At 44.4% G+C, this 23,024-nt stretch overlaps 1 protein-coding gene across 2 annotated transcripts in view; it reads right to left on the bottom strand.

Annotated features, from left to right (window-relative positions):
- The window catches only part of SMCHD1 (structural maintenance of chromosomes flexible hinge domain containing 1), a 207,175-nt gene that overhangs the window by 23,210 nt on the left and 160,941 nt on the right, over window positions 1-23,024 (bottom strand). For both annotated transcript variants that reach the window (XM_074987361.1, XM_074987362.1), the window contains 4 exons: window positions 18,462-18,611; window positions 6,508-6,634; window positions 6,195-6,314; window positions 522-607 (listed from right to left, as the gene is read on the bottom strand). In XM_074987361.1, coding sequence (XP_074843462.1) covers window positions 522-607; window positions 6,195-6,314; window positions 6,508-6,634; window positions 18,462-18,611 — 483 coding nt within the window. The remainder of the gene's footprint in view (window positions 1-521; window positions 608-6,194; window positions 6,315-6,507; window positions 6,635-18,461; window positions 18,612-23,024) is intronic.

Genomic DNA, 23,024 nt, shown 5'->3' with positions numbered 1-23,024 from the left:
AAGATGTCACAATAGATTCTTCAAAGAATAAATTATTTTTCAGGAAAACTGCTAATGGAAGATATTGTACAGAATGACTAAGTAAGTAATTTAAATTCAGCCTTGGTCAGCAATATGTGAAACGTATACTCATCTGTATAACATTATAAATAGTGATCCTCAAAACTGGCAGTTCTTTTGGTAGTCTTTACCAAGAGACAAGGATTCCATATGAATACAAACAGCTAACTTCTCACCCCCAGAAATGGTCTCTTCTGGTGTCTTTGGGCATATACACAGAATACTAAATGAAAGCTTCACTTGGTGATTTGATAAATTACTTGGTGACTAAGCACCATTTGGCACTACTTCATATAAGTGACCAATTAATGTTACACTTTAATTCATACATGCTTATTTACCAAAACTTTACTTATTTTGATTCTTTGACTTAACATAAGATGACAGTTGGCTTTACTTGTACAATGTTAAATGTCGTTTGTTGCAAAATAAACATTTAATAGCAAATTTAAAAAACATACTATGTTTGTCTGTGGAATATCAATTTGATGCTTTTTCAATTCATTCTTCAGGTGAGACTCTCTTGTTTCAGCTTCCTCAGCCTGACCTGAAACAATTGAACAATCAACACTTAGCATGGTAGATAATGTTGGAAAGGATAATTTATTATACAATTAAATTCTCTTCTAGGAGCTTTCCTTCTCCTAGTCAGAGATATTCCCATGACAATTGCTTTTTACTGTATATTGGATACCTCTCAGATTTTATTACAAGAACTCCTGAGCTTGGCCTGACTGCAAACAATTTCTCTTGAAAGAAACGCTTCTCAATTATATTGAAACAGGTTTGAAAATAAACAATTAAACCCAGTAACTGAATTGGCTTATCTTCTATTCAACCTTACAAATCAAAACTTAAAATGTTTTAAAAGGTGCGTTTGTCCAACTCCAGTTAATCTCCTATCTTAAACGGAAATATCTGGAATCTGAAAATGCTCCTAAAAGCTCCTCTACCACAAGTATTAGAATGCACTATTCCATCTTGAGTCCATATGAAAACTACACCTATGGAATTAAATTCTGATTTTAGTGCTGCAACAAGCAAATGTATCTATCTTAAAAATGTATAGATATCCTTCAATTATATTAGGAATTGACAATGAAAAAAAGAGTGCAAAATACTTGGCACATAAAACAAATGAAACATTTGGATCAATAAGAAAGTTGATCTAAACAGAATAAGAATAACCTCAAGTGCACAAGGAAGGCATCGCCTTTTGCGGGGGTGGTGATCTAGAAAAATATCAGGGGGTAGATGTGATAGTCTGTATCTGCAAAAACAATGAGAAATCCTGTGGCGTCTTAGAGACTAACAGATTTTTTGGTCCATAAGCTTTCATTATGCATCTGACAAAGTGGATCTTTGCCCACAAAAGCTTATGCTCCAAAAATCTGTTCATTTATAAGGTACCACAGGCCTTCTTGTTCTAGGAAAAAGCTGCAAATGGCGAAAGCTGTGAACGTTGGGAGATGGGGTTTAACATAAAAACAGTGAATTAACAGCCAAAATGGAACACAAAGATAATCCAATCAACTTCAATCTTAATCACCTAAACTGTTCTTTGAACTTGCTGCCTGGAAATATTAACGTTTCTCTGGGAGGGGAAGGTTAACAGGAGTGGATTCACAAAGAAACATTGTGATGGGAAGCTGTTTAGTCTTGCTCTTTTCTTTACGTCTGTAGCCTGCTAGCTTGTAAGGTCTATTAGTTTAATTACTGCTTTTTCTATAGCTGTGTCTATACTAGCTCCCAACATTGAAGGGAGCATGGTGGCTACACACAAGCCAGCACTTCAAAGTTTAACACTTTGAAGTTGCTGCAGGGGAGAATTAACTTAACAAAGTGCTGCATATGCATCGCGCCATTTCATTAACAATCTCCCGACACCCTACTTATCATGCTCCCTTCGAAGAAGGGAGCTAGTGTAGACACAGCCTGTGTATTAGTCTAATAGACCGCAACTAATCCAACAGAGTGTGTGGTTGGTAGCTGGCTTGAGTTAGGAGAGGACAGACTTGTTTTCTGTCTTTCTACATCCTGGAATAACTACAAAATACCTGCAGAGTGTTTTTCTCTACAAGAATTGACTTTTTGCAAGTTATTTCTTCCTATATTTCATATATATTTTTCTCCCTAGTTATGAGGCATAAAGGCAGGTACTGATCCGTATGTGTACACCTGTCCGGGCTAGGCCTTAGATCTAAATGTCAAAACCCACTCTGCTAACCAGATGCTGTCCCAAAAGGGTAATTATCTTGGGGAGCATCAGAAAGAGCTCAATAACATGCAGCTTCCTTGGTGAGCAGCCATCCTGTTGATGAAGGAAAGTATAGACAAAGGTTGTTAGAGTGCTATTTTTGGGTATTGTCTTTTTCTTGGAATTTATGCTTGAGACCATGACATCAGACCTCAGACATATTTAAGGTGACCAACCATCCCATTTTCATCAGGACAATCCTGTATTTTAGGCAGGCATCCTGCCTGTTTTGTAAAAAAGTTAACTGTCCTGTATATTCACTCCCCTCTGCTGAGCTGCCCTTTCCGCAAAGTCAGCATAGCTACAGGTAAAATCAACGAGGAGCTGGCCAGACAGCAGGTGCAACATGTACTGACCTACCAGTACAGGGAGCAGCAGCCCCATTCCTGGCGAACAGAGGCATGGGGCAGCTGGGAGTTGCAGCTGCAACCACTCCTTGCAGGGTGACAGCCCCCACAAGGCAGCCTCCATTGGAAGCCAGGGAGCATCCCTGCAGCACTCCTGGAGCCTGGTGGCATGGGACAGCTTGCGAACCCACCTCCGTTCCACAAGGCAACTGTCCCTGCAACTGGGGAGCGCCCCCCTTGGGGTGGCAGCCCCGTTCTGGGACCCCATGGCATGGGTCAGCCAGGGATCTGCACTGGTTTGGCAGCCACAGCTGGAGACCCACCCTCCTTCCCCCAGGGGTCCCATAGTTGGCACAGGGAAATATGGTCACCCTATGCATATTCAGAATGGCACCTCAAAATGGATTTAATCAGTCATGTCTGTGTTTCCCATAAACACCTAGGGTATGGATGCATAATTTAGCATGGGAAGGTTGGGTCAAGGTGACGCAAAAGGATCTAAAAACCCCATGGCGGGTGGGGAGAGCGAGCTGGTAGAAGGCTTAAAAGGAAGTTCTCAGGCTCTCTCCAAAGAGTTTCCTAAATGATTCTTGATCGTTTAGTTTCAGTCTTCTTTCCTCTGGTACCAGTTCTTTGTAATCTTAGCCTCCCTTTACTACTATCATATGATCTCCACTCTCTCTGTCAGTGGAGTGGAGCGGGTCTCAATTCCTAGGATCCTCTGGAAGGAGTGAATATAATATTTACTAAGGCGTAGGATGTAATGCAAACATATGGTCGGTATGCTATGTTAAGATAGTTAAAGCAATTCAGCTTGTAAGTCAATCTGAACTCTTGCTTGATACTCGGTTTGTACTTTTCATATTAATTCAAACCAGTTTGGTTAAACCAATTTGCTGCTGACGAAAAATAAAGAAAAGTGCTGCTAAAAGTGCTTGTGTTGTCACTGGTGCATGCGTGCGTGCGTAGAGAGAGAGAGAGAGATCGATCCTGAGAACTACCTTGAGCCTGAGCTTCTCCAGCTCTGTCGCATTGGGAGTAACTGGGGCACAGGTACAGGCCTTTCCACTTTCACTCAGATTGGCAAGCTTAACCCAAAATATTAACACTGTCCTAATATCCTTAAAGCCCCAGTTAATAAGCCCTCTAAAATTTCATGGTACAGCAGCAATGTAGCTTCAATCTCCCTTTTAACTTTCAGGCTTCGTTCCATAGAGGGATCATATTCAAACTTTTTGTCAGTGAGCTGTTTGCTGCATCTGAAGAGACCAGCCACTGTTTCCAAATTTTAAATTGGGTTTTTCTGTTTCATCTTCCCTCTCCTCTTCATCCTCACTAATATTTGTCATACGTGCTGCTAGATGAGTCAATTCCTCTGAATATGACTCAAATCAATTATTCAACCTCCGATTCCTCTGTATTCTCAAACCTCTTCTCTTCCACATCATGGACCATTCTGACATCCTTGTAATCTCTACATGGATATGTGGGGCATTAGGTATATTATTGACAACTTCCTTGCACAACTTTCTCCAACAAGCATCCATGGTTGATGATTTTATTTCATCAATCAACTTCTTGATGTTTGTGATGCAGTAAACAATACGAAGTCCTTCCAGCGCTGTCTAAGATCAAGCATTTCATCAGCATCCAGTGCATTGTAAATCTGACCCAAGGTGCATCTGGTGTAGCAGACTTTAAAAATAGCAATCGCATCCTGATCAAGAAGCTGGATGATGGGAGATGTGTTAGGTGGCAGGAAAACTGCTTGCACCTCAGGATGGGAAAATGGCAGAGTGCCAGGTGGTGGTGTGGGGCATTGTCAAAGATGAGTAAGCACTTTGAAGGGCAGCTCTTTGGAGTACAGGTATTCTATCTCACACACACACAGTTGTGGAACCAGACCAAAATATATCAGCTGTGATCCAAGCCCTTCTATTTGACCACCAAAAAATTGGCAACCTCTGTCTATTCTTTCCCTTAAATGCCTTGGGGTTCACTGAACAGTGCAGCAACATAGGTTTCACCATGCAGTCTCCAGAGGTATTAGCACAGAGAAGGGTTAGCCTGTCTTTTGCTGCCTTGTGGACATTCTCTTCCAGAACAAACCAATTTCATCACCATTGTTGGGGCACGTAACCATCTTCCTCAATGATTTTAAGAATAGTGAGGTATAATTCTGTGCTGAGTTATTATAGTCTGCAGAGGCTGCTTTCCTTGTCAACGTTACTTTATATAAATGGTGCCCCTTTATAAATTTGTGAAATCACCCCCTGCTTGCAACAAATTATGCTGCATTGCCTTCATTTCCCTCTCATCACCTCATACTTGTGCAGAATGCTTCTACAAGGTCAAAGCTTTTTCTCAGATCACAGCACCACTTACATGTGCTCATTTCTGTGCCAGGTTCTCAATCTAAATGCTTAATACCTTTTCCATATTTTCCATTATGGAATCATGACTCACACATGACACCTTCACACAAGCTGGAGCACTTACAGGAACAGTGTCCCTTACATTTTGCTCCCACACCTTTTTTTTTTTTTTTAAATATAATGCACACTAGACTCATTAATGGTATAGAATATAGCTACTGAGGCTGCAGTGTGACCACTTCACAGCTTATCCAGTAATTTGACTTCATGTCAACACCTTTTCTCCCTTCCTAGTGTGTTGACCACTGTCTGCATCACTCATTTTCCCTTTTTGGTGCCATAATTAAGGCTGGGTGTTTTTTTAGTGGTCTTAGTGTCGTTGTGAGTAAGCTCTCAAAGCATGAGCACACTGAATCATGCACTGGGGACAGTGAGGTGCAACACAGCACAGGGTGGCAAGGAGCAGTGTGGCAAACTGTGGTGCAGTGAACCTCAAAGAAGTGAAACTGTGAACTGCTAATGGGTAGGCCTTCCTGTATACTTTTGTTACTTTTATTTATCTCACTTTTTCATGCAAGCTTTCCCCACATATGTAATTGACAGCTTCTTCCTCTTTTTTCAATAAATGATTTTGTTTGCTGAATGGACACAACACATACATAACCCACCTAGATCCACACTTTTGGTATTAGCTTCTAGAATGAGGGGAGCAATATCATAACATAAAATTCTTAGGTATCCACTTTTGGAAGCATTGGCCTTATGTTAAGCCCCTAAACAATCTGATTTCCAGAAAAGCTGAGCACCCACTGATTTCATTGAAGAAATAAAAAGTACTCAGAAGCTGTGGAAACTAGGTCGGGGACTTTAGTGACTATCTGTAGGGACAAATATCAGAAAATGCTGGCCTATGGAATTTTGCCTCATGTCGAGGTAGCTGCTAGATCTTTTTTACATTTACACATGTTCAAATAACCAGATGGTTTTCTCAGAGAGCAACACACTTTTTTTTCCCCAAAAATTAACTATAAAAATTGTTTCCTCATTTTTCAGTTTCAATATTTACTATCACCTAATTAACAAAATCAAAAGTTCCCTTTATACGGTTAAAACATTAATCAATTAATTTAAAAGTTATTAATGTAATTGACTTACATTTAATTTCAGTAATAAGCTGCTCAGTGGTATCAAACATATTTCTGTATGCAGTTATTGACTTGGATAGTTCGTCTCTCTCTCTTGTAAGTGTTGCCATCCGCTGTTGTTTCTTAAAATCTAAATAAATAAAATTGTAGATTTTTTAAAACAAAGCTATACTCAAGATAACAGCATTAGTAAAAGTACATATTAACCTGTTACAATTTGATGGAGAGAAAAGATGCCCCAAACCAACACTGGGGATTTTTTGAGGATGGGGGGAAAATAAAAGTCAAACATGAAAGATTTTGAAGCTACTTTTGAAACTCACCATTGTAAAACATAAATGACAGATGGTATGGTTCCAGAGGTTTTGTCAAAGCTGGTAAGTGTGGCTCAAACTCAAGAATATATTCAGTGCTATCTCTTCCAGGGCTGTTTTCTGCCAGGACTAGATTCTGTAGAGACAAATACACAGATATGTACACATTCTACAGCATACGCATAAATGTATGCCAAAAAGTAAAATTTGACTTAATTTTTCCTAGTACAAATCTCACATGACTAAGTACTATTTATAAAATATGGAAGAAATTTTAAATACTGACTCAAATTTATCAATAGCTATCTTTAACCTTAAACAATATTTATAATTTCATTTCTCACTAAAAATTTGAGTATTAAACACACTATAACTTAAGTTGAAGGATTAAAATATCACAGCTTCACTCAGTTAAATAACAGTTATCTTTTAACTAAATGTTTTATCATCAAGATAAAATATTTTTAAAATATACCTTACACGCTCTCCCATAAGTAAAATTTTCCTGGAAGTTTTAGAATGCATTTGTTTAATGTGAAAACAATGCACACACAATGAAGAGCGAGGTCAAATATATAAACACTGGCAGGAAAAGCACCTAACTCCCAACGCTGAGCTAAAGTTGCAGCTGTTACCATGGAAATAGACAGTAGGTCCCAAGTGAATGAGAGAAGTATCATTTTATTATTTAAAAGACACCTTCTTTATGACGAAAACCTGTATCCAAATGCTACTTTTAGACATCTTATTTCTCAATATCATTAAAAAATGTCATCTTTCCTTACAGTTTAATATAGTAAATACCATAACCACCCAAAAAGATATAAAAGTAAAATAGTATGAGCATTATATATATTAAAAAAAGGCCAGGAAAGATGCTAAGTGATTATCACAATAAATCTAATGTTGAACTCCATTGTTAAAGCTGAGAAACTTCTACATAAACGGAACAAGAGATCCACTTTTTAAGGCCAGTAATACAAGGAATAAAATAATACGAACTTTAGAGAAATTCAGCAAGTTCATGAGCAGCATGGACTTCAACAAAGGGTAGCAATCGGCGTATCAGACCTCAAAGTATGGGAGAGCAAAGTTATTCACCTTGGTGCAGTAACTGTCATTCTTCAAGATGTCTCCCCGCACATGGGTGCTCCACTGTAGGTGCTGGGCTCATTCTGGTGCTGCAGATCGGAGATGTTACATAGCTGTATCTGGCCGGTCTGTGCATGTGCTGTTGCCGCATCTCTCTGTTCATGCTCTTTTGATCACGAGCGCAGACCGGCTCAAGCCCGTTCCTCAAAACTGCGCTGGAATCTGTGAAAAAGGACAGACAGACAGGGCAGACTCCGAAGCAGGGAGGAGCTTGGGTTGTGGAGCACCTACGGGGACACACATCTTGAAGAACGACAGTTATTGCACTGATGTGAGCAATTTCGCTTTCTTCTTTGAGTGATGTCCCAGTAGGTACTCCACTGTGGGTGACTGTGTAGCAGTTCCCCAATAGTGGGAGGAGGGAAAAATTACAGTCATCATACAAATGGAGCAGAGAAAACCACTGTGGCTAGTGAAGTATCCACAGCCCATCTGTTCTGGATAGCGTAGTGTCTCACAAAAGTATCGTGCAACGACCAGGTGGCTGCTCTGCAGATGTCTCTAAGGTGAACTCCCTTGAGAAGGTGGTCAAAGTCACCACTGCTCTCGTGCAATGAGCCCATGGTTGTGTCACGAGAGGCATCTGGTTGGAAGAACAGCACTGGGTGATTCATGTAGTGATGATGTAAGCTCTCCGTTGGGATGACAGAAGTTCCAATGAGACCAGCAGATGTTCTGTTTTTTGGAACTTTTTCATCCTGTCTATATAAAAGGTAAGCACCCTGCGAACGTCCAGAGTATGCAGTGCTGTTTCCTGCGGTGATGAATGCAGTTTAGGATAAAATGCAGGTAAGACTATAGGTCTGTTGATGTGAAATTCGGAAGACACTTTAGGAATGGAAGCTGGGTGATGTTTGAGGGTCACTGTCTTTAGTGAAGATTGTGTACAGAGGCCCCACCATAAGGGCTGATATTTTGCTGACTCTACAAGCAGATGCAATGGCAAGAAGAAAGGCTACCTTCATGGTAAGCAGCTTAAGAGGGGTGGTAGCCAGTGGTTCAAATGTCAGTTTAATCAATGTCCATAGTACTAGATCAAGACTCCATGGAGGAGAAGTTGGTCTGTGTAGGGGGTACATATTTGTGGTTGCATCAAGTCAAGCCCCAATGAATTCTACATCCTGTGTACGTTGAAGGGTCGACTTTCTCTCGTTGATGAGATGGCCTAGAGAGTGAAAGACCAACTGTGTAGTGTGCACCACATGTGTGGTCTTTGTAGGAGAGGGGCCTTCTATTGGCCAGTCATTGAGATAGGGAAATATCAGAACTTCTTGATGACGCAAGTAGGCTGCCACTACCACCAGGGTTTTGGAGAACACCCTGGGGGCTGCTGAGAGACCAAATGGAAGGAGCCTGTACTGAAAATGATCCACCCCCACTGTGAATTGTAGAAACTGTCTGTGAGCAGGATGAATACTGATATGGAAGCAGGAGTATTGGAGGTTGAGAGCAACAAATCAATCGTTGAGGTCTACGATTGGGAGTATTGAGGACAAGGTCACCATCCTGAAGAGCTGTTTGTGAACATACTGGTTCAGTAGACACAAGTCCAGTATTGTTCTCCAACCACCACTTTTCTTCTGCATGAGAAAGTACTGAGAGTAAATACCTTTCCCCTGAAATCATCATCGTTCCACTGCTCCTACAGATGGTCCACCTCCTCATGCAGCACTCTTGTGGGAAGGGTCAGTGAAAAGGGACGGGGTAGGTATTGTGGGAGGTTGGACAGAGACAAATGGAATGGTGTAGCCTGATCGTACGATCTCCAGGACCCACCTATTGATGGAGGCCCACTGATGTAAGAAGGACCTCAACCACTGGTGGAACACGCTTGATGTCTGTGAGTTGACAATGGCAACTTTGCCACTCTTAACCAACAAGTCTAACTTGCTGTCTGGTGGACTGAGAAGATTGATTACATCCACCTTGGTTTCTGTGCCTTTGTGGTCTCTACTGAGAATGAAGTTGGTTGTAAGGCTTGGTCGATTGATAAGGTTGGAAGTTATATAAACCAGTTTCATAGCGCCTCTCATAGAGGTGATAGCGTTGCCTCCTGTAGGGAACAGTATACATCCCTACAGCGTACAGTGTCATATTAGAGTCCTTACTAGAGTGGAGAACAGCATTTGTGTTTTCGAAAAAACAATTTCTTTTAATCAAAGGACAGGTCCTCAACCATTGCCTGCAGTTCTTTAGATATGGTAGCAACTTGTAGATATGAGGCACGCCGCATCACAACCGCTGTGGCTCTTGCTGCTATGTCAGCTATATCCAGGGCAAGCTGAACAGCTGTCCTGGCAGTGGTATAGACCTCCATAACCACCAACTTAAGGATAGGTCTCTCAGATTCTGGCAGGTATTCTAATAGTGGCATTAACTTAGAGTAGTTATTGAAGTTGTGGTTTGAAAGGAGAGCCGCACAGCTTGCTATACGGAGTAGTAAAGTGGCTGAAGAATATAATTTCCTGCCAAGGGTGTTGAGCCTCTTGGATTCCTTATCTGTTGCCACTCCCCTACACTGTGGTGTTCGTGATCTATGTAGCACAGCGCCAACTATTAAGGAGTTTGGTTGTAGGTGAGTGAATAAAAACTCCATCCTCTTTGGAGGGACAAAGTATTTCTTATCTAACTTATTAGTAGGTGGTACGGAAGCAGGGGTTTGCCATATTTCGTTGGCTGCCTCTAGGATGACCCTTCCATAAGAATGGCTACCTTGGAAGACTGCGCTGGCTGTACATTTCTAAGCAGTCGGTGCCATTTCTCCCGAACCTCATCAAGAGGGACATCCTGGCTAACAGCCACCCTCTTAAATAACTTGTTAAATTGTTTTATATGGTCTAGTGGCAAAACGTCCCCTGGAATGACAGGTTCATCCAGTGATGAGGATGACTGGCCGAAAGGGGACATGGCAGGTTCCTACTCCTCTGTATCTGATGGGAGCGCGATCTCTGCTTCCAACTGCTGGGGTCATGGAGGCTGTTGCGGTGGAGATGGGGCCGAAATGGGTGATAGCTGAGGAGAGGCATAGCCTGGCAGAGAGCAACCCCGCGATCAAACCTGTCAAATGATTCCTGGCTGGGGAGTATCACCTAGGAGAGCACTGGTAGCAGGGGTCACTGCTGGAGTGGCAGGAACAAAATGATTCATAGGAGCCTCTGCGCCAGTTCCAGGAAGGATCTTTGTGATAAGAGTAAAATGATTTGCAGGACATCCTAGAAGATGGAGACGGCAAAGGGGACAGATGAAGATGCCCCCTCATCATATGCAGCAGTTAGAAAGGGGGAGGTGTCATGGGTCCTTCCCCACTCTAGCAAGACAAATACAGAAGTGGGGGCCAGCAAACCTACCTCCAAAACCTTATCTAACAGGTTTTGGTATAAACTCCCCCCCCATCCTAAAAAACCTTAAATTTTGGGGATAAAATGCGCTGCACCACCCAAGTAATAACAAGGAAACCAGGGAGAGACTACTTGGGAAACCTCAGCCCCAAAAGTAAAAACCAGGACACAAACATTAACCAATACCAGCTTAATAAAAAGAAAAAAAGAGAGAACTTTTATTATTACAACAATATTCATGTTGCAAACCTCATGACTAGATGGAAGAGTCACAAAGTAAAACACATGGGGAGTCTTCACCATGGGCCTAGAACTTAGTTACAAGCAGAGTAAAAGAACATTTCTAAAAAGTGCACAGACATCAGATTCCACTTCCCAAACCATAAAACAAAAAAGCCTAACGGATTTATCGAAACTTTACCCTACTTACAGAAGATTGGAGGGCCTGTTCTTGGAGAAAGATATTCTGTCTCTGTCTCCCTCACGGCTGGAAAGAAGAAAACAGGACCAGAGGACAGAAAAGGGAGGAGCCAAAAAATTCCTTTGTCCCAGTTTGAAATTCTTACCTACATTCCTATAGGCCAATCCCACCTGGCTAAGGAGGTTAACCCTTTTACTCCCAGGCTGCTGGCTAACTCTCATGACCATGACAGGAGGGCAGTTGGGGTGTTTTGTAGTATCATGGACTATGCCTCTCTAGCCATCCTGATCACAGAGGGGCAAGCTCAGAGATGGAGAAAAGGCTGGTGACGGCAAGCATGCAGGACTTCAGTGCAATGCCTTAGTTGGTGCCTTCCTCGGTGCTTGGGGTGGCGGTGCTGAGGATCGGCACCGAGTAGACAGTGCCAGTAGTGCCGGCTCCGTGGCAGTAGTTGGTGCCAAGGATATTACTGATGCCACCGTGCTAGGACTGGGCACTTGGAAGGAGTCTACACTCTCAGTTCTGAAGGCTTCGTGGGCTTAAATGTTAGTAATGCAGACTTTGACGCCCTGCCACTCATGGCTGGCTTAGGCTTTACAGAGGCGGTGTCAGAAATGCCAGGCTTCACTGTGACCACAGGAGTGCTCTGTGAAACAGCAGGCAATGACCTGGTCAGCAAGGTCTTCGATTTCTCAAAGGGCAAAGCAGTTGAGAAGGAGGCCCTGAATTTAAATGTATGCTGTTTCTGGGCTCCGCTGGACTCTTCAATAGAGGGACGAAGAACCTTGTTAAACAACACCATTTTCAGGCACATTTCACAATTACGTCCAGCTCTGGCAGTTAGCTTTGTACAATGTGGACATTTTTAAGTGATACTACCCTCTCCCAAGCACCTTATGAACTCGGAGTGGCCATCCGAGGCAGGCATTGCTTCACGGCATTGTTCACATTTCTTAAAGTCTTGTGAGCACAGCATGGTGAAGGGGCTTCATGTAAGTCAGGCCGTTAACTGAGGTTATGCAACCAGTAACAGTAAACCAGTATACATAGAGTCCAACAAAAACTTAACTATAAAGGTTTAAGTCTAACAAACTGTAAAGAGAAGTTACTCACCTTTGTGCAGTAATAATGGTTCTTCGAGATGTGTCCCCCTGGGTGCTCCACCTTAGGTGTCAGGCTTACCCTGGTGCAGCAGACTGGAGATCTTGATAGCTGTTTCTGCCAGACTGCGCATGCATGGCTCCTCTGCTTCTCTTTGCGCTCTTTTCATGCCGTGTGCTGTCCAGTCGGATCCAGTTCCTCGAAACCACTCTGGATCTGAAATGTAAAGCAAAAAGAAGAATCCGAAGCGGGGAGGAAGGGTGGGTGGTGGAGCATCCACGGGGACACATCTCGAAGAACCTTCGTTACTGCACAAAAGTGAGTATCTTCTCTTTCTTCTTTGAGTGTCCCCAGGGGTGCTCCACCTTAGATGACTGAGTAACAGTACTTCCCCCCACTGAGAAACTAGGAGGCGGGTATTGGATTAAAGTGTTGTCTAGGACTGACAGCACTGCTGTGGACTAGGAGTTATGCCCAGTCATCTGTCGGTAGATGGCGTAGTGCTTCGCAAACGTGTCGTAGGATGCCCAGGTCACTGCCCTGCAGATATCTAGAAGGAGGATGCTGTTGACGCTGCCATTGCTCTCAGCGAGTGTGCTCTCAGATGGCATGGCAAGGACATGCTCCTTAGTGAGTAGCAAGTCATGATACATGACACGATAAGGTTAGAGAGTCTTTGCAAGGAAATTGCCTTGCCTTTAAAACAATAGGTCATGGACATCATCAGCCTCCTGGTCTTCCGAAAGGGCTTAGTCCTATCAATGTAGAAGGCCAAAGCTCTTCTAACATCCAAGGAATGAAGCTGCATCTGATGAAGTGAGTCTGTGCTCACGAAAGCTCACACTCATAACTTTTCTGTTAGTCTGTAAGGTGCCACAGGACCCTTCGTTGCTGTTATAGTACTGAAAGTGGCCTCCCCCATTACAAACTGTAGGAGTCACCTCTGTGTGGGGTGGACAGTCACGTGAAAGCAAGTGTCTTGAAGGTCGAGAACCGTGAACCAATCCCCTTGTTCGAGTGCAGGAATTACGGTGGTCAATGTGACCACTTTGAACCGTTGTTTTTGCAGATGATGGTTTAGATTGCGGAGGTCCAGAATAGTTCTCCACCCTCCAGACTTCTTTTGCGTAAGGAAGTATTGGGAGTAGAAGCCTCTCCCTCTGAACTTTACCAGCACCGGCTCTATTGCCCTATGGCGAGAAGGTTGTCTACCTCCCGATGTAACATAACGTTGTGGGTGGGGTCCTTGAAGGGGGCGGGCTTGGTGGGGTGGCAGTGCTCTGAAACGGAATCATGTAACCCACAGACACTACATCTAGCATCTGTCTGTCTGTTGTAATTCTGGACCATTGGTTGAAGAATGGTCACAGGTGGCAGTGAAACAGAGTTGGGGAGGAGGATGGAGCTACTGACTTGGGGGAAGTTCAGCTCTTGACAATGATGCTATCAAACTTACTGCCTCCGCTGTTGTTATCGCTGCTGGCCATGAGGCTGCATTTGTCTGCGTCTGGGTGGTCTCCTAGAAGACCTGGGCTGCTCATACTGCCTGGTCTGGTACTGCCTCTGGAAAGGTTGCGAGTACCTTCTCTGTAAAGGACCATATTGCTTATGTCTGAATGGCGATGTGTACATACCCAAAGTCCAGAGGGTAGTACATGAGTCCTTGCTCGAATGAAACACCACATCCATAGCTTCCATGAAGAGTTTTTGCTTGTCAAGGGGCAGGTCCTCAACCTTCGACTAGAGCTCTTTGGGGACGCCCAAAGATTATAACCAGGAAGCCCTTCTCGTGATTATGGCAGTGGCTGTGGAGCAAGCCGCTGTGTTGGCCACAGAGGGCAATGTGAATGCTAGCCCTGGAAGCCATGTAGCCTTCTTGCATGATGGCCTTCAATAATGGTTCCTCTGAATCAGCCAAGTACTCCACAAGTGACGTTAGCTTACAGTAATTATCAAAGTTATGATTAGACAAGTGCGCTGCATAGTTTGCCATGCTCAACAACAATGTGGAGAATGAGTCAAAAGATAAGGAGTCCTTGCTCCGATAATTTCAAGAACAAGGCGTCAGCCAAATGGCAGCTAAACGCTAAACAGTCAATTAAACAACAAACAACAACAACTGAAGTAACTTTTATACAACAAGACAAGTAATGGAGAAAGGTTCAAGCCAAGGAGAGAGCAGTTGGAAACTTCGTCTGCAGCTGTTGATGGTTGAGAGGAACTGGATCAGACCGGACCGCGCTGTGATGAAGAGAGCATGAACAGGAGCAGGGGAGCTGCACACGTATGGTCTGAGAGAAACAGCTATCAAGATCTCTGATTGGCGACGCCAGGGCAAGCCTGACACCTAAGGTGGAGCACTCATGGGGACACTTGAAGAAGAACCTTTTTGTCTTTATTTTTTTGTTTGTTTTTTTAAAAGGAATGCTGAACGGATAACCACTAGAATATAAAGAAGAACTATCTATAGAATTTTAAAGGAATATTCAATCTCATGACATCAAGTTGAAGAGAGGCAGTTAGCTCCATCTGCAGCATGCAGAGGTTCAGAGGAACTGGGCTTGAGCCAGTCTGTGCATGTAATCAAAAGAGCATGAACAGAGAGATGTGACAGCAGTGCACGTGCAGACTAGCCAGCTACAGCTATGAAGAGTCTCCCATCTGTGGCGCTGGTACAAGCCCAGCACCTATAGTGGAGCACGCACGGGGACATCATTAGAAGAACACCACTAGTACGACAGGAAACACTGGTCACACAAAATAGGTCCCATGGGCTAGCCTGAGTTCCCACTAGTTGCACAACATCCACACTGTTATTTTGAGCATGTTAGCCAACCAAACACCATTCTGTCTGAGTTGGGATCTAAGCACCCAGCTGCAGCGTAACAGTAGTGTTTCTTATATTTTTTTCATCCATGTGTAGCATGAATTTTGTTATGTGCACCATAATGTATGGATGTGCACCACCAGTAGAAACAAAACTTAGATATCTACTATATATACCTGAGAGAATTTATCTGTGAATGTCTACTTTTTTCAAGAATTCGTGCTAAATGGTAAGAGCTAGAATGATCAAATTCAATATACAACTTCTCTTACAATAACGAAGAAAGAGTGAGCAAACTTTTTAAGTTGTACCCCTGCTTTTGGCCCTGACGTTACCTGGGCTGCTCAACCTGTGGGAAAACCACAGGAAGGGATGAGGGGGACATGCAGGAAAGGGTGCTGGAAGGATCCAGAGGGTGCCCCAAAAGGAGAGGGGTGCTTGGGGGGAGGACTCCAGGAGGGCACCTTTTCAATCCAGGAACTCATCAGCTGTCCCGCCACTTGACCCAGGGCTTTTTTGTGCATGCTCGTTGGCCCAGTGCAGGGCCCGGGGGGAGGGTTCCCTCGGTGACTCAGTGGCCGCGCAGGAGAAATTAGGTAGATAGGGAGGCAGCAGAAGCTGCGGGGGAGGGGTGAATGAGCTGTACCCCCACTTACAAAATGTTGCACTCCCTCAGGGAGGCACGCCCACCCACTTGGTGCACCCGACTTAAAGCAAGGAAAGTGCTTGGTTGCACCAGGAAAATGGGATGTGCTAGGAATAGGAGTGCCTCTCATAAATCATACAGAAATGAGAAAGAATCACCAGACAGGCTGCACCCCGCCCAACCCCTCTTCTGGGGCTGTTTGAGCCACAAGCCTCCCACCCCCCCGAAGCATCCTTTAAGGATGGCAGAGGAGGGCTGAAACTCCCTCTTAATTCAGATGGAACATTGCTGGCTTTTTCCCTTAGTCAGGAAGTGAGGGGAAACTGCAGTTTGCTGCACTTTGCTGGTGAATGCAAGGTGTAAACAAACCTGGACATGTCAGAGCCAGGTGATATGCACCCTTCCCCTGGCTGTACCTGCTGGAACTGCAGTGGCTATGGAGAGGCACTTTTCACTGGGCCTCAAGCTGCTGTGGTCAGACAGGGCTGGGGTAGTCCTCTTCCCAGGGAAGCCTGCATACTGAACCCCTCACTTCTAGCTCCATCCCAGTGATTTAAATGGAGCATGCAAATTTTCCTTTTGTTTTTCCAAACAACAAAAATTAATCAAGTTAAAGACCTGAGCAACAATAAGTAAAACTTATCATAATATATAGTTTTAAAAAGTTATCCCAGCCTGGAGAGATTAGGCATTTTTGAGCTCACTACCCAAATAATTAAATTTAAGTGCAAAAGAAATAAAAATTAAATGAGTAAGAAACTCAAACAGCAGCATGTTGAAAATAGTATCAAGAAGTAACAAGTATGTGTTGGGAGGTGAGCGAGAGACTTGTTCCTTCAGATATGCTGCCCCCCTTTAAGCAGATTGGCAGTCAGCAACCAGAAGGCTGTTTGTTTCCCCCAGAGTCGCAACTACCTGCAAGCTCCTCAGTCTTACTTCTGAGCCCTGTAAGTGCTCTATAGACATACGGTACAGACATGAAGGGAGGCAAGAGGTGGGCAACATTATAACGTCTCCTTCCCTCCCCTGATCTGTCCAGCAAGCAGGAGGCTTCCGGGAGTAGCTGGCTATGGGCTCCAAAAGCAGATGGCAACAACAATGCGGCACTGGGAGGAGACACATCTGTAGTACACAGTACTTGAAAGCCTGCTGGGCCCAGTTACCCAGCTTAAAGGGAGATTAGTTGTAGATATGCCCTTGTGGGCAGGTGTTCTGATTGTTAGTTTGTGCTGAAGTCCATGCAATTACACTGCCATTGTTACCTGTGCAAGCTAAGTTAAAGCTAACATGCAGCATGCCAAGCCATGATGCAATCATATCATCACCTAACAATGCAGATACACCCTGAAAAAACTTGACCTGCTATTGGAGGGACCAGGAATACAAGAGTCACCTGAGACTGTCAGTACAGAACTACTCCCTCTTTCCCTCAAGGGAGAGAAGGGGATGACTTAAGTCCCTGTCTAAAGCTATAGGATCTTATGGATTGGGGGGGTGGGGGGAGCAAGACAGCTGAGAACCAGGGAAAGAAAGAAGTTTCACAGCATAAGAAAAAGGAAACTGCAAATACTTTCAGTTCTGTTGTTAAGGAATGGAGTTTGGCTGCCCAACTGGCACTCTGCTGGTAGTGCTAGTGATGGGAGAGAGTTTTTTTTAAATTTCTGCTTCCAGAAGACAATGTGAAACACTATCCAGGATTTTCCTGGAGACTCAAATGCCACGAAATTAAGTCCCCCCCACTAAAAGAAAATAAACTGTTCAATTGAAAACAAAAACTACTACCCAACTGAGAGGATAATATACTTCTTGTGATGTCATTCACAATTTCCATTGCCATGTTTCAAGACTATGTGGAGATATAGCTATCTCACAGAACTGAAAGGGACCTTGAGAGGTCATTGAGTCCAGTCCCCTGTACTCTCAGCAGGACCAAGCACCAATGCTGATAGATTTAAAAAAACAAACAAACAAAAACTATTTGCCACAGACCCCTAAAGCCTCCTCAAAGATTGAACTCAACCCTGGGTTTAGCAGGCCAATGCTCAAACCACTGAGCTTCTCCTCTCTCCAAAGCTTCCAAGACCTGAGTATGCTTAGCTTGTCAAAAAGAAGACTGAGGGGTGAGCTGATTACTTATATACTCTAATATTTGAGAGAGGAAAATACCAGGCACAAAAGAGTCATATACTTTTACTTATATCTTATAGACGTAAGCATGTAAACAAGACATTTCCTGTGTATCACTAGAGAGTCTGAGGAAATCGCTTGTATGACTTCTTCCTACCCAGGGTGAAACGAAATTCTCTTTTTAACTGGTTTGACATGCCTTATAGTGCAGGAACCCCAAATCTTGGGCCGTGGCAGCCCTGTTTCTAAGCAGTTGTTCTTGAATTAGATACTCTCTCTAGTGTCCCACCAGAGCACTCCTTGTTACACTTACAAATGAAAATACATTTTCATTGAGATTAACACACTTACAATTTCAGCAGAGCCTCTGTTAAATGGAAATTCAAGTGTTTTAACCATCCCCTGAAAGAGTGGGATCTCTGTATCTTCTTCATTGGAACTCTTAATTGTAGCTATTATCTTGCCAACCAAATCATTTCCTGTACGATTGTTGTATTCATCCTTAATTAAAAAGAAAAAACAAAGATGTTTGTATAGGTCATGAATAAAGAATTTCAATGAATATTTAGGGCAGCAGTTCCCAAACTTTTTGCCATCGTGGCCCCATTTGAATGAATTATTTCCTTCTGAGAACACAGAACACCTGAAGATGCCCTTTTGTAGAGTAAAATGACATCCTGTGTACTGCTTGACCTTATAAAACACAGTGATGTCACACTGAACAAAGCAAAGGGGTATTCTCCACCTACTAGGGTTTGCCACAATCTCACCTGCTGATGGTACAATCCAGTTCTGGAACTCTTGATTTAGGGTAAATGTTGTTACAAAAGAAGTCATCAGGTGGTGCTATTACACAGCATTTCAAACCATTTTTCTTAGCATGTGAAGAAATGTATGGCTTTGGAAAATGGAGTGCGGTGTTAGTTTTTGTTATGTAAAGTTCCAGGTAAAAGCAGTGATTCTTGGAAAGCAGAGATGCAGCTCACAGGAACACTAGCCAAAAATTCCTGCTTTGGCTTCATGGGATGTTTCATCCCTGTTTCTGAAGATGCCCCCACTGCACACTACCGTGGAAATAGCTTTCTAAGTCCTCTTGGAGGAATCACAGAATTTGTTTGAGGTGTTTCCCTCATTAAGGCAAAACAGGCACCTAAAATGTTCGAGTGGAACAGCAGCATCACAAAAGGGGCAAGTTTAAATGCGAGGCAACTGCTTCAGCCATATTGGTGAGGGTTCCAGAATGGGGAGTAGTCCCTAACATATTTATAAAGTTTTTGAGGGTTTTGGCCAGTGGATGTCAACAAACTAGTAAGTATACTATCTACATGACGCTGCATGATGTGCAGAGTAAGCAGACACTGGCAGGGTTTTGTCTTGCTGCAACGGGCAGTAAGAAAGAACTAATGGATGGTTCTTCTTCTCAGCCCTTTATGTCCTGGGGTGGAAGCCCACAACACACCTAGGATGCAGAGGCAGCACGAACAACTGCTTGCTAAAAAGATCTGACCTCACATTTATGGTGTGCATGTGCAACAGAAATGAAATATGTGGATAAGCACTTGAAAAAGTAATATTACTAAATTTGCTTTACAGGAGTTACTGTCAAGAGCTTAAAGTCAAAGCTGTCATCTTGCCACTGAATTGGTTGACATGAGTCTCACAGCAAGGATCATAGAATCCTTGAAACACTTCATCACTAATGCTATAGCTAGGAATATCTTCTTTAAGATGGATTAAATTGGCCATGGATGCGGGAACTGAATGCTTTTAGGACATCTTATCAATTAATGGCACTTTAGTGAAGCATTTGGTTGACACTCGGACTCTGAAAATGCTTTGTAGTTCTTTCCAAGGGCGGCTTTTATCGTCCTATTTTCTGAGTCTCTTTGCAGGAATTACTCATTATCCTGTGGTAAGGATGTCACCATTGTATCAACTCTGGCTATCACAAAGAGAAAGTTCTTCCACTGTGGGGCCTGCATAGTTTGTAGACTTGCTAACTAAGTCAGTTTCTATTTTCAGGAATTCCTCACTCCTCCCTAGACTTTTGAAAGTTTTAGTTTTGGATACGAGATATTTAGTAATAGCTTTAACCTGCACATATACCTTCTCTGGTAGTATCTGTATGGCTGGTGCACAATTGGATGAAAGATCATACTCAGTGTAGTTGGAAGATGTAGCTAGTAGGGTGCCATAGGGCAGTGATTTTCAACCAGTGCCCCAAGAGTGCTGTGAAATTTTGTCAAATTCCCCTCATTGTGGCTCTTTCCAGAACCACTGTGGGGGAAAACTGATGACCCTACTCCACCTGGAGCTAAAGAAGCAAGGCTGCCTGAGTCCCAGCTAGTCCAGGGATTGTCAGTCTCCACCGCCCAACACCACCACCACCCCAGCAGTGGCCATTTGCGGAGCCACCATAAGAGGAAATGCTGAACTTGCAGGACACTGATCATACCAGAAGGCAGGTGAAATGCTGCTTCCCAGACTCAATGAGATGGCAGTGAGCTTGCCCCACTCCCTGCTGTGGCAAGGGGGAGAGAGGCTGGGTGGGCACCTGCTGGAGCTGGGATACAGTTAAATGCCGTGTCCCAGCTGCCTTGGGCTGGTGGAGAGGGGAATTGCTTTCAGTGGTTACTCGTTTGCTCAACATCCCTAGCACAGTGTTGAAACTGCATCTGTGCTCTCTGTCTGAGACAAGCGTATTTTGGGGGCATTTGAAACATTAACGCGTTTGATCCTTGTTTAGCTTGTTGTATGCACTACTATGTTGGAAACCTCTCTAGTAAGACCGGTGCTTTTTTCTAGGGAAAAAACGGTACTGGAACTCAAACCTCAACCCCCCACCTTTGAGGCTTAACCACTCCCTGCATCCCCAAACTGCCCCCAGGTTTAAGTCCCTTGCAGCCCCCCCCCCTCCCAGGCTTAACACTCAGTGTGGCCCCAAATGGCTTAACCCCTCACAGGTGCAAACCACCTATTCCCCACCCCCAAACTTAACCCCTCAGAGCCCCAAACCACCCTCCCTGCCCCCCAGAGAGCTTAATGCCCCCTGAAGCCCCAAACTGCTCTCCCCAAACACAGGATTTCCCCCAGCCCCTCCAACTGAATTCCCTCCCCCTTCCCCAGAGCCAGGTACCCCAGCACCTCCCAACCTAAATGCCCTCCACCTTCTCCAGAGCCAGGCATCCCGAGCCCTCCCCTGCCTATGACTTGCTGACCAGCTGCCACAGGGGCTGCACTGGGCTCCTGGAGCCGCACAAGCACCGTGCCGGGCCTCCGGGACCAAGCTGGGGAGGGTGGAGCTATGGGAGCCATGGTTGCAGAAGCCAGGCTGGGATCGAAGGAGCGGCTCGAGTCAGCTGGAGTCATGCATGCCTGAAGCGGGGCACTCCATATGTGTAGCTCTACTGAACTGCATTTCACCATGCTTTGCTGCTGGGGAGCGTATTGGACATGGCAGCCTTACATATGTAGCTCAGAGCTGCCCAGCTGCCTTCCAAAATTGTGACGCTGGGAAAAAAGATGCCAGAATGTGATTAGGTGATTGCAAACACGAGGGAGTTTTGAGAGGGGCACTCTGCAGCTGAAGGAGGAGCAATTCACAGGACCTTGGTGTAAGTACCTGTCTGGAGTGTGTGTGTTTGGGGGTTACTTGTGACTGTGAACTGGGCTTGTTTGGCTCTTTGGTGGTGCATTTGGAGAGCCACGTGCTGAGCTGTTTGTTTGTCTGTAAGACCGTGTGTGCTGAGGCTGGCAGTTAGGATTTGAAATCTAGAACCCTCTGCTCAGTGGTGGAGCCGTAACCAGGGGGTGGAGCTACCAATCAGGAAGTCCAGAGCTTATAAAGCCTGCTCATAAGCGACCAGGTGATTGCAAACAGTAGGGACTTTTAAGAGGCGAGTTTAGATGGGGATTTGAGAGGGGAGCTAGTTCCTTTTGACATTCTCTAAAACTTTTTCTAAAAACTAGATCCCAAACGACCACATTGAGTTCACCTGACTATTTAAATTTTGAATTCTGATTGCAGGTGATTTCAGTTTCAGTTACTGTGGCAGTTGGGATTGTGCGTCTGGGTGAGTTGCAAACTGTTTTGATCCCTTGTTCCCTTGATTGCCTTTGATCAGCCTCAGGATCAGTCTTCCCTGTGTGACTAAATGAAAGGGAGGCCCAGTCAAGGTTTGCAAGCTTTATAAAGCCAGAGTCAGAGCAACCAGGGGACTGAAGAGGACAGGGGGCTGCAGGCAGGGGAGTTTTAAGACTGAGTGTGACAAAGGGGTTCCACTATGGTTAGGAAGACCCACGACACCTTTGCCAACACTGCTCCTGTCTCCTCCAGCTGCACCTGTAGTCAGACAGACCTCCTGACCAGGGATGCCTCTACCCGGATCCACAACACCTTTGCCAGCACTGCTCCTGTCTCCTCCAGCTGCACCTGTAGCCAGACAGACCTCCTGACCAGGGATGCCTCTACCCAGACCCTCATGGGGTTTTGCAGGGACTTTGACTTGCAATTGCCACTTACTGAAGTCCAGGCTGGGGAGACCATCCAGTGTGGAAGGTGTCTTCTGGTAGAAACTCTCAGGAAGCAGGTGGTGGAACTACAGGATGAGGTAGCTAGGCTTAGGAGTATTTGACTCCACAAGCAATTGCTGGACAGTATTCATGTGGAGACAGCTGAGGTTAAGATAGCTGTCCCACCACAAAAGAGTGCTGACACACCATCAGTGGAAGTGGTGATGGCTCAGGGGGGAACTAGCAGCTGGTCACTTCTGGCAGCAGACAGTGCTCCACTCCTGCTCCCAATCCTCCCACTGTGGTTCAGGGAAACCATTAGGCTGTTCTGGATATGTGAGATACAAGAGGTAAGGAATCACCCCTTCAGCAGAATCAGAGAAGCCTTGTATCCCCAAGGTT

The sequence above is a fragment of the Carettochelys insculpta genome, chromosome 2 (genome assembly GCF_033958435.1).
Source record: "Carettochelys insculpta isolate YL-2023 chromosome 2, ASM3395843v1, whole genome shotgun sequence".
NCBI classification, from domain to species: Eukaryota; Metazoa; Chordata; order Testudines; family Carettochelyidae; genus Carettochelys; species Carettochelys insculpta.
Note: the sequence above shows the minus strand (reverse complement) of the source record. Positions and strands in the feature narration are given on the sequence as shown.